The sequence below is a fragment of the Clupea harengus genome, chromosome 4 (assembly GCF_900700415.2).
Source record: "Clupea harengus chromosome 4, Ch_v2.0.2, whole genome shotgun sequence".
Classification (NCBI taxonomy): domain Eukaryota; kingdom Metazoa; phylum Chordata; class Actinopteri; order Clupeiformes; family Clupeidae; genus Clupea; species Clupea harengus.
In genome coordinates, this window is record NC_045155.1 from 8,919,847 (window position 1) to 8,932,346 (window position 12,500).

Sequence of the window (12,500 nt, forward strand, 5' to 3'; positions counted from 1 at the left end):
GCTCCTGTCATCTGGGGAGCCTGTGTGATCTGAAGGAGCCGGGCTGGATTAGTGTCTCACTTCAAGTAGACCGAGATTAAAAGCTGCAATCCCGCGAGGGGCAGGCACATACAGCGGGAGAACATGGGGGCTGCTGGGGCTCGGTACCAGGAGGAGGAGGGACCCGCAACCCAGAGAAAGAGCACCGCTGCTGGGGTGGGGCGGGGGGTCCGGAGACAGACGAGCAGGAGCTTTCGGAGACATGTGTCAGGAAGGAGGCGGGGAGTTGTTCGCAGGGGTTTGTGAGTTTGTGAGTTTGTGTGTCTGTTTGTGTTTGTGTTTGTGTGTGTGTGTGTGTGGAGGCTTGAACAGAATACACAGGTGTTACTGGAGGTGTGGAGTTTATGCATGTGTAGGTTGTGTAGGTGTGAGCTGGTGGTTGATGTTGTGTGTGTGTGTGTGTGTGTGTAAATGTAACTGAGAGGGAAAAGAGAAGTGTTTCTCAAAAGGTGTTTAAGATAGAAAGAAAATGAGAAAGAGGGGTAGAAGAGCCAGATTTATATTCCGGCACGAGTGTGTGTGTATATGCTCACATGGTATTACGAGTGTGCGTGTGTGTGTATATGCTCACATGGTATTGTGCGCAGGTACAGATTGTCTCTGATGACTTGCTGCAGCTTGTGGTCCAAAGAGCCTTTCTGGAACTGCAGACTCAAGTAGTGACGCAGGTCAGTGTTCAGAACTTTTCCTGTTTGGAGAAACACACACAGACACACATAAACAGTTAGCAACTTCAACTAGAAGTGAGAAATGCAGACAAAATAAACAGACATACAGTCTACTCCTGACTCTAGCAGACTCTAGCAGACACACTAACACATGGTGCAAACAACCTCTACACTAGCAGAGACACACACTGCACACATGCGCGCACACACACACACACACACTCACTCGCACACACACACACACACACAGGCTGCTCTGCCACTGCATTCCCGACTGGCTGCAGCAGGAACAGGAGGCAGCCCAATGCATTCTGGGAAGGGCAACTCAGCACCTCTCCTCTGGGACACGTGAGACAGGAGAGCCTAGACTGACCCCGCCACTCAGAGAACAGGGCACAGAGAGAAGAAGAAAAGAGTGATGACTATGAACGAAGAAGAGACAGAGGGGCAAAGAGTGGATGAGAGAGAGAGAGAGAGAGAGAGAGAGAGAGAGAGAGAGAGAGAGAGAGAGAGAGAGAGAGAGAAAGAGAGGCACATATTCAGAGAGAGACATACAGAGATAAAAGCTAGGGACAAGGGCAGAGAAAGGTGGGGGCAAAAAAGGGTGTGTGTGTGAGAAAGACAGAGAGGAAGAGGAAGAGTGGACGGAGATCTGCAAGGCCTTCAAGTGATGCACCTGGGGCTCATTAACACTGAAATTGGAGCATTTCATACATACACACACACACACACTCGTCATTGCAGTGCTCACATGCACACCCTCTCAGACAACTGCATTCTTATTAGATGCACACACACTAAGCCCACTGCATTCTTTACACACACACACACACACACACACAACCCTCATCCTACACTCACCCAAGCGCGTGTACACACACACACACACACCCCTCATCCTACACTCACCCAAGCGCCTGTACACACACACACACACACACACACACACACACACACACACACACACACACACACACACAACCCTCATCCTACACTCACCCAAGCGCCTGTACACACACACACACACACACACACACACACACACAACCCTCATCCTACTCTCACCCAAGCGCGCACACACAGACACAGACACAGACACACACACACATAAACACACACACACACACACACACACACACACAACCCTCATCCTACTCTCACCCAAGCGCGCACACACACACACAGACACACAGAAACACAAACACACACACAAACCCACCGCATTCCTCTAAAAACACAAAACCCATCTGGTGTGCTCAGAAACATTTGAGCAAACACAGATCCCTTCTGGATTCATTCAGTCAGCCATGTATTTAAGTGGAGGCAGCATCATCGGAGAGATCAGACTACAACCAAAATGACATGCAAAAGAGTGGCACACAAACACTCCAGCAAAGAAGGGAGAAACGGAGAAGAGCTCTCATGTGTCGTCGTCCCGTCCCGTCCCGTCCCGTCCCGTCCCGCCCCCCCCCCCCCCCCTCCAGCTTCATGGTAGTCCTTCTTGATATATTTGAGCTACGTTGGCTGGAAAGTTTGTTAGAGGTTTCTGAGAATCTACAGGACTCTGACCAAACATATGACAAAATCCTAAGTGAAGAGTCATACAAATTGATAACAAGAAGCAGATGGAGCGTTTACTCACAAAATGGGTCTGCTTATTCATTCATTTATTGACCCAATAATCCAACAAGGAAGGGTGAAGAAGCATGCAAACCCCTCCTTCCAGTAACTGGTGTGAACCCCTTTTACCACAGTGATTTCTCTGACTGCTGTTGATCAGTCCTGCAAATCAGCTTGGAGGAATTTGGACCTATTCCTCCATACAGAAATACTTCCACTCGATTATATTAGAGAGAGTTATTGCATGACCCCCTGCTTCAGGTCCTGCCTATACATTTGGATGAAAGGATGGATTAAGGTCCTTACGTAACATTTCTTCTGCTTTGACCATTCTTTGTGGACTGACTCGTGTGTCAGTGTGTCAAGTCATCTCTCTGCAAAGGTAATTGATAGGTAAGTTCTTCTTGGAGAGAAGTGTCTTCCTTTTTGCTATCCTCCCATACAGCCGTGGTCCAATTTTCTCTCGATAATGGACTGATGGGCATTGACATTAGACAGTGCAACAGACATCTGTGATTCTGCTATTGGTGTGATTCTTGCTTGAGGGCATCTCCTGGGCAGAATGACAATAGCATTGCATTTTTCTCCATTGTAACGCTGCCTGTCTGCCACACAGTGAATTGATGAAATGGAAAGAAATGGCTTTGTCACCTGCAACCTTCAAGACCTACTCCAGATACAATTTCCTTTGGCATACACCAACTAAGATTTGTGGTGGAGACCAGACTTTGATGGTGAAGATGTTGATCACTGTTTATGTAGAGATCAATAGGGTAGGGTTACCCAAATCACATCCGATCGTCATCTCACAAAATGAAATACCTGACATTTAATTATCCACAAGAAATAAATTGTCATAATTAGAGGGAAATAAACTGCCCACAAATGTGTTTAATATCCAACTGATAACATCTTTTATGTTGATGGATTCACAAACTTTTCACTCCCACTGCATAGTATATCCACCTCTTCACTCTGACCGTGCATACCCACCCACAGCACATCCTCTGGTCCAAGGCCGAAGCACTGGGTGGACTGGAGCTCATGCCTGCCTTGAGTGCACATGCACTTACTCCTGGCTAGTGCATACTGAAGCCTAGTCCTCACTTTTGTGCACTGAAGCGGCCTACTAGTTAGCATGTACTGAAGCTTACACCCGGCTATCGCATACTGACGCTTACTCTGACGCAGTGTGCACTGAAGCTTACACCAGGGTAGGGTGCTGAAGCTCACTGATAGCTGGTGCACGGTTGAGCAATGTGTAGCCATTACACCCAACTCTGACTGGAGAAGAAAAAAAAAGCAGGTCTTCACAAATCACTCCACTCAGCGTTTGTCTCTTGTGAATCACCTATCAATAAATTACGGACCATTCTCTCTGTTACCATCTGCAAGCAAACTCCATCTGCCCGCCTACTCCTTTTCAGATGTGAAGCATCACTCCAGATTCTTGCATTACAATGGCACAATGAGCTTTTCAATTCCATCTAGTCTGCCAAATACTTCACACCTTGGAAATTAGCTTTCACCATCCCTGGACACTCATTGAACTGGATTCCAAACAAAAATAGCCAGTTCATATGCACTGGAATGTTGGGTGCTTCTGTGACTCACGGAGCAAGGCACCATAGTGGCAGGGCACTAGGAATAGAAACAACAGCAGATGAAACACATGCCTATGCAGCACCTAAATGGGCTTTGGCAGTGGACATGTCCTCATATGAGTAAGTACATGTAAATGCAATGCATTTTCCTGCAATGTCTGGTATATATAGGCTACAAGCACACATTACAATGAGCTGTTGTTAGCAGTTCAGCCTACCCTTCTCCATTGTTCTAGCTTCTGTGGTGGTGTTGTGATTAACCTACTAAAGCAAAGTGTGTGAGTGTGTTTCAGCGAGCATGTTCAAGCCAACAACAACACTGCAGAACTATGTGAGGTTTGGAAAAGGGCCGTGTTTGTGTGTGTGTGTGTGTGTGTGTGTGTGTGTGTGTGTGTGTGTGTGTGTGTGTGTGTGTGTGTGTGTGTGTGTGTGTGTGTGTGTGTGTTTGACAAAGGGTGCGCTAAATGTGAGGAATGTAGGACAGGCCTCAGTGGGGAGCTGGAAGAGGACCTGAAAGAGACCCGTGGTTCCAATTGTACAAAGTAACTCGCTACCCTGTCCCCACTAATAGTGACTAGCTAGATGAGAGGATGAGCGCTACAAAGTCAGTCTCCCATGCAACCACACACACACACACACACACACACACACACACACACACACACACACACACACACACACACACACACACACACACACACACACACACACACGCCTCATTTTTTAATTCTTGTCAGTGACCCCTCTAGACACGCTCACATCAGTACACACACACACAAACACAAACACCCATATCCCCTGCTATATATGCGTACTAGTCAATGTTGCCAAATGGAATCAATCCACATATCTACCCTGAAACGACAGAATGGTCTTTGAGGCTATATTAGATGACAAAAAACCTAAACTGTTGATTCAAGCACTCAAGGTCCACTTACTATTATTTGAAAGGATTGACTTGCACTTAGAAAACACTGTCCACAGTGCCCCTGTATAGATGTTGGCAAATAGAGACTTCTGACAACTGACACTGTCTTCTGAGACACTTGCACAAACCCCTTACCTAACACACACACACACACACACACACACACACACACACACACACACACACACACACACACACACACACACACACACACACACACACACACACACACACACACACACAACTACATCACAAGAGGGGGATCAGAAAAGCTGGTCTCACCATGACGCTGGTACTTTCTTTTTCATTACAGCAAAACTATGACCCTCACAATCCCATAACGCATTCCTTTTTAAGTCCTTCCACCCACGTCTTTCTTCTTCACTTTCTTGCTTTTTTCCCCCCTCCTCCCCTTTTCCGCCAGCTCTCGAGCTGACACTTCTGGAATTGGAGATAATCACATCTCTCATTCCCATTCCATCCACGTCTGACTCTCCTGCCTCAGGACATCGGAGGGGGCAAGAGCCCACGGCGGAGTCCGCAACGCGGACACGCCGCGCCATTTACCGCAGTCACGTCACATGGAAACAAACTACTCGTGCTGATTGGTTCGTTTTCAGCCCTGCTGGAGTGAGAAAGTCCACATAGCGCACACACGTGAATCCCACACACACACACACACACATATACATACATACATACATACACACAGTACAATACACACTTCCACTTGAAGGGAGCCACATGCCTCTGGGTACTACCGCCACAGCTGTATCCAGTCAATGCTGTGTGAAATAGTAATTTACATTTCAGTGCTGTATTTTATGCTCTGATCCAAAGTGACAGACAGCATGGTGAATGAATATGATCTGTTCCTAGTGTGAGCCTATGCATTGGGCTCTCCAACCCTGACCTGATGCTCCCATACTCTGAATGGTGCTACAGGGAGTTATCCCCTGGGGCATATAATATTTCTCCCTCTCTCTCTCTCACACACACACACACACACACACACACACACACACACACACACACACACACACACACACACACACACACACACACACACACACACACACACACACACACACACACACACACACACACACACACACACACACACACACACACACACACACAAACACACACAGCTCTGAATGATGCTACCCCCACATTTCCCAGTCTGAAAGAGAATTAGTCATTGAGGAGAAACCCCAGTGAATCTGAAACGCATACACACAAACACACAATCCAGGCACAAATTGCAGAATAAAAGAGCAGATGTGTAACAAATGCTGCTGTACACCAAACTGTCACCCCTGGTTCCAAACAGATCATGGACACACACACACACACACACACACGATCATAGGTGTTCGTGCAGCAGATGGTGACCACTGGTGGATCTCCCAGCATGACGCAGAAAACCAAAACCACACTAAACATAAAGCCTGCCTGCCTGCCTGCCAGAAAGTCCCCTCCCCTCTCTGTCTGCCCCTGGTGTCTGTCTGTCTGTCTGTCTGTCTGTCTGTTTGGACTGACTGTGTGTGTATCAGCATGGGAGAATCTGCCTCTGTGTGTACTACTGATGTCTTATTTTAATCCCAGCCTATGGTGTGAGGTTTATTCAGTTACCTCTTGGCCTTGCTTTATGCGCCATCATATGCACATGAGCGCACACACTCAAACACACACACACACACACACACACACACACACACACACACACAATCACTAGTGCCCACTACAGAGGGAAAGGGAGGAAAACTGCTCCCACCAAGTAATCCTCTTTTGCTGTGAAATATTTCCAAACAGGATTATTTCAGAGAGTTGGGGAGGGATGAAGAGAGAGAGAGAGAGAGAGAGAGAGAGAGAGAGAGAGAGAGAGAGAGAGAGATAGAAAGATAGAGAGAGAGAGAGAGACAGACAGAAAGAGAGAGAGGAAGAGAGAGAAGCCCTCTGACGTCCTCATCAAAATGCAGATACACACACACACACACCCAATCCCACAGACCGTTACACATCCACACTTCATCACACATTCTCTGCAATGCTCTCTGGGCCAAATACATTATGCTGCCCCCACTACGGATACTTTTTCTGCTGCTTTCCTGTGTGCGTGTGACCGTGTGTGTGTGTGTGTGTGTGTGTGTGTTGGCTTTGGCTGACAGCAACTGCTTGTCTCATCACTGCAATATTTCAATTAAAAAAACAACAGATTAATCCACCACTCAGTACAAAGGGGGTCTCTGTGGTCCCTGTGGTCCCTCTCACTCCCTGCCATGAGTGTGTTTCATTTGGGTGTGTGCTTTTCTGATTGAGAGCAGAATGATAGTGGGGCTGCACAGCGCATGCGCGCGCGCACACACACACACACACACACACACACACACACACACACACACACACACCCACCCACCCACCTATGTGAGGCCTTTAAGCTATGATTGAGATCGCGAAAGCTTGAAATCATGCACACACAAAAAAAAACTCTCCCTCACTCTCTCTAACACACACACACACTTGACAGATGAGCGTTTTCAACACCACAGCTGTTTTCTCATGAGTCCCCATCTCTTACGTCTGACATCAGCCCCTCCCCTGTAGCCATCCAAGCCTGTGTGTGTGTGTGTGTGTGTGTGTGCGTCTCCCCGAGTGTTGGCCATGCCCTTTCTCCAGAGGCCAGCATATTTCCTCTCCCACTGCCTAATCCCAAACATCTGCACAGATATGGTGGAAACAAACCCGAGAGATGATAGAGAGGGGGAGAGAGAAATAAAAAGAATGGAGGGAGAAAGAGAAAGAAGGACAAGAGAAACACAGAGAGCAGCACCCTTGTCAGCTTCAGGGCCAAGAACTCCATCCAGGGGAAATCCATGTGTGTGTGTGTGTGTGTGTGTGTGTGTGTGTGTGTGTGTGTGTGTGTGGTGTGTGTGTGTGTGGTGTGTGTGTGTGTGTGAAAATCAGTGAGGGGGAGAGAGAGAGAGAGAGAAAAAGAGAGAGAGAGAGAGAGAGTGAGTCTATGTGTTTGTGTGAGCAAGAATCTCCAACAGGAACCCTGCCGACAGTCTTAAGTGGACACGGTCCACGTATGATAGGGGTCCAGGTTCAACAGCAGGTTCTGTTTGTCTCCTGCCAGCTCCCATACTTGGAATGGTACATGCAGCAGGCCAATCCCAGCATGCATTAGGACTCAGGCCCACTGGGCCATCCGTCTATTAGAGTGGGACCTGCTGGCTCGTTCCTCATTAATTAAAGAGTAATGAGACTAGAGGCTCCTGCCTCAACTTAATTACCACAGAGCTTCAATTTAAACACACTATTACACTGACTTTAACTGCCTCCGCAGTCCCACCTTAAAGAGGACATGCCTGTGCTTGTGTGGGTGTGTGCGTGTGTGGGTGTGTGCGTGTGTGTGCATGTTCATAGACACTGTGTGTGTGTGTGTGTGTGTGTGTGCAGAACTTTGACTGTGAGTGTACATGACTTTGTGAAAGTTGTGTGTGTGTGTTCTCATTAGGCATTATACCTCCAAGTTAAAATGCCAGTGCTCCTGGTGGAAGTTTCTGGAACAGTCATTTGTGTCAGGCAATTAACAGGCTGGCGCTTGCTCTGCAGACCAGTCAAATGTGTGTGTGTGTGTGTGTGTGTGTGTGTGTGTGTGTGTGTGTAGACCAGATGAGCTTCATCTTCATACATCTTTCATAACGCTCCCTCCCCTTTTACTACGGGAGTTCTTATCATCACGGAGTACCTGAATAAATCTACATCTCTTATTACAGCCACAACAAGCCCAGACAACACAAAGCCCATTCTCACCATTCTCTATCTAATCATGTCCCTCAGCATGAGGCTGCCCCCCCCCCCCTCCATCTCTATATCCTCCCTTCCCTCCCTCAATCTCTCTCTCTCTCTCTCTCTCTCTCTCTCTCTCTCTCTCTCTCTCTCTCTCTCTCTCTCTCTCTCTCTCTCTCTCTCTCTCTCTCTCTCTCTCTCTCTCTCTCTCTCTCTCTCTCTCTCTCTCTCTCTCTCTCTCTCTCTCTCTCTCTCTCTCTCTCTCTCTCTCTCTGCTTGCCTCTCCTTCTTGGGCTCTCTCTCATCCTCTCTCTTCCTATCCTCCCTCTTTTCCATCTCTCTGTCTCTCTGTCTCTCTAGTGCTCCCTTGATGTCACAGGGTGTCTGAACTGGGTTTAATTCCATCCTCATTTCCATTTTAAAAACTTGTGTCATCTAAGCAAAGAGAAGGAAGAAAGAGAGAGCGAGAGTGAGAGGGGAATAGGATAGAGAAACAGGGTGAGGGGGGGAGGGGGGGTAGTGTGAGAGATAAGAGAGCAGAGGGGGCGAGAAGGGAGGAGAGCGCGCAGAGAGAAAAAAAACAGGAGAGTGGCGAGAGAGAAAGAGAGTGAGATGGAAAGATGGATGAGGGGGGAGAACGCAAGAGAAGAAGAGGCAGCAGCTGAACCTTCTGTCAGGCCCATTACTCTGAGTTACACGCTCAAGGACGGAGCACAGCTTTCCCATGACCAGACACACACACACACACACACACACACACACACACACACACACACACACACCTCCTCTATTTTCCTCTCACGTTCACCCTTCCCTCTTTCCCCCCCCCGCCCCCCCTCTCTCTCTCTCTTGCAATCTCAGATGGCATAACATATGCTGCATGAGAAATTAGGCATTAGCATCCATTCCGCACCCTATGTAAGGTATAGAAGACCCACCCAGGTGGCGGAAAGTTCTAGCAAGCCTGACAACCTCACGCTCACATGTTCCAGCACCGTGCACATCTACGGATGCGTTGATGTTACGTTATTGCTCAGATGCCTGCAGTGCATCGCAGCCAGCGTGTGGGAGGAGATCCCAGCATCAGAGAGCGAGAATGTGCTGAGTCTACTGACGCAGACGTGCCTGTGTGTGTGTGTGTGTGTGTGTGTGTGTGCGTGTGTGTGTGCGTGTGTGTGTGCGTGTGTGTGTGTGTGTGTGTGTGTGTGTGGTGTGGTGTGGTGGGGTCGTGCCAATGCTGCTGTGTGCTCGCTCCCTCTCAGCACGAAGCCAAAACAACACACCGACGGCTTTCTCCTCTTTTATGGCATCACGCGGTATTAGCATAAAGCCCCCGCGCTCGCGCGTTTTCATTCACTCTAAGCGGATTCAATCCAATTGTCATTTCAATGTTGTTTATATTGCGCCCGCGACAATAGAGCACTGTAAGACGTGGGAGAGGAAACCCCCATGAACAAGGCCTGGATGACAAAGCCAAGAAAGAATTACAGGAGAAAAACCTCGGAGGTGAACCCGGGTCATGAGGGGGGAAATGAAGCAATTCAGTGGAGTAGGAAAGAGAGAGTGACGAGAGAGGAAAGAGCACAGCAGCATAGGTTTACATATAGTTATATATGTCCATATAGGTATATATACACACATATACATATGTATATGCATATACCTACAGCTAATATATAATGGAGGACACATCTATAAGCAGAGTGCCACAGGATATTAGATTTCTGTGTGAAGTGACAGCACAAGCATGAGAGGAGAGCAGATCTTCAAGATGGGAGTTGCGGCTCGCTGAAAAACAGATGGGGCTAGTCAGCGTTGCTGCAGTGTTTGGCCTTCAAGAAGCATCTCGTCATGCCCGCTCTCCCTGTGAGGTCATAGCTGTGCTGGTGCACCACACCCTCTCTCGGCCCCTCGAGGGGGAGACAGGCCAACACCTGGGGGAGAGAGGAGGGCAGCGACACACTCTCTGAGACACAAAGACTCAAAGTTTCCCATCCACCAGGAAGACAAACAATCAGAATATTCAGTAAAACACACACACACACACACACACAAGTATGACATCAGGGATAGGAAATGAGGAACCATTGTGTGTAAAGGCAATTCTCCAGTGGGGAAATGGGTGTGTAAGACTCACACTTTTAATGTGTGTCTGAGTAAGTGAGTCAGTCAAGTCAGTCTGTGTGTGTGTGTGTGTGTGTAGATTGTAGGGCTGCAGAGCTCCATGGCAGTGGCTGTGTTTGAACTTTGACTCCATGCGAGGTCTTTTTACCATAGAAGAGCAGCTCAGACACCATGCCTGCTTGACGGGTCAAGCACACTTTTACCCCAGCAGCTTTAGCAGCAGACACACACACACACACACACACACACACACACACACACACACACACACACACACACACACACACACACCTACTAACACTGCTCATGCGACCGGACAACCTGACCAAGCTCACACACACACACACACGAACACAAAGTCGCACAAATTCCACTGAACCTAAGCCCACTTGAAAGGCTCCCTCTTGTTAATGTTTAATCCTCAGTGGCTGAAGTTCAGAATGAGCTTGCAGCTACTAAGGGGCTCACAGATATGGTTGTGTACGTGTGTGTGTGAGTGTGTGTGTGGTTGTGTGTGTGTGTGTGTGTGTGTGTTTGTTTATGTAAATGTATATTTATACATACATATAGGTGCGTGTGAGTGTGTGGGTATGTATATATAGGTTTGAATGCAGGCCGCCAAATTCCTTCTGCAACTTTAACAAAACCAGGAAGGAAAAGGCAGAGCAGCTAAGATCACTCTGTACACACACACACACACACCTAACCTTGAGGTCATGCATACTGGGGCTTGACCAGTCTTATACTCTGAAAAGCGGTTACAAACAGTTCCAAGTGATGTGTTGACCTTTCCAAAACCGGAAACAAGAAGTACAGCTGTCTAGAGACATCTCCAAGATAATAAAATCAATGATTCCACTTATGTGGCTTCAGTCTTCTCTAAGACAGTGTGAAAATATCATATTATTGTTTAAGATAACTTGCAATAGATATACTGCAGCGGATTCTTACTGCCATGTCCATGATATCGTAACCTCTTACAAACGTTGCAGCAGAATCGCAATGTTGCACCAGCGCAACAACAATGTTGTACCATGGGACACACAAGATGTCAGTCCACCCTCGCAAACAGACAAAAGCAGCGGCCTGCCTGTTATGTGTGTGCAGCGTCTCCAGCACAGTCATTTGACTGGAGGGGAGCCAGCAGATTACCCACTGTCACTCACCAGCGGAGTGAGACCTTCAGCCAAGGTGGTGGCTAAAACAGTCATTTTCTCAGCTTGCCTCCAAGCCAGACCACTGCTGTAACACCCACATCATAACACAACTAAGCGCATAAGTAATGTCAATGATTTTCAAATCTATGCATCTGTATTTTTAGCCGGAGCAGTAATTGACACCAGGCTCCGGCGGCAGCGGTAGTGTGGCAGCAGCCTGGCAGTCTCCCGGCTGCACTAAGTGCACTTCTCTGCTTTTCAGCGCTCCAGAAGCACCTCGCGGGGATGGAGACATGACAAAGCAACAGGGAACAACAGCGGAGTGCTTTATGGATGAGAGGGAGAGGGGGAGAGAGAGAGTCGGCAGCAGACGCTCAGAGCCAGAGGGGGGGGGGGGATAGAGGGGGAAATGAAAGAGAAAGAAAATGAGATAAAATGAGAAAAGAATAGGGAGATGGCAAGCAACAAAGAAAGAGTGAGTGAGAGGGAAAGCATGCGTATGTAAAAGAGAGATGCCTGCCAACCAAAAGCTGTTTCACGTAACAAGCTACAGAAGGGAAGAAGA

General features: G+C 47.9%; 1 protein-coding gene across 3 annotated transcripts in view; it reads right to left on the reverse strand.

Moving 5' to 3' along the window:
* The window catches only part of magi3a (membrane associated guanylate kinase, WW and PDZ domain containing 3a), a 45,198-nt gene that overhangs the window by 23,842 nt on the left and 8,856 nt on the right, over positions 1–12,500 (reverse strand). For all 3 annotated transcript variants that reach the window (XM_031566053.2, XM_031566054.2, XM_031566055.2), the window contains exon 2: positions 611–727. In XM_031566053.2, coding sequence (XP_031421913.1) covers positions 611–727 — 117 coding nt within the window. The remainder of the gene's footprint in view (positions 1–610; positions 728–12,500) is intronic.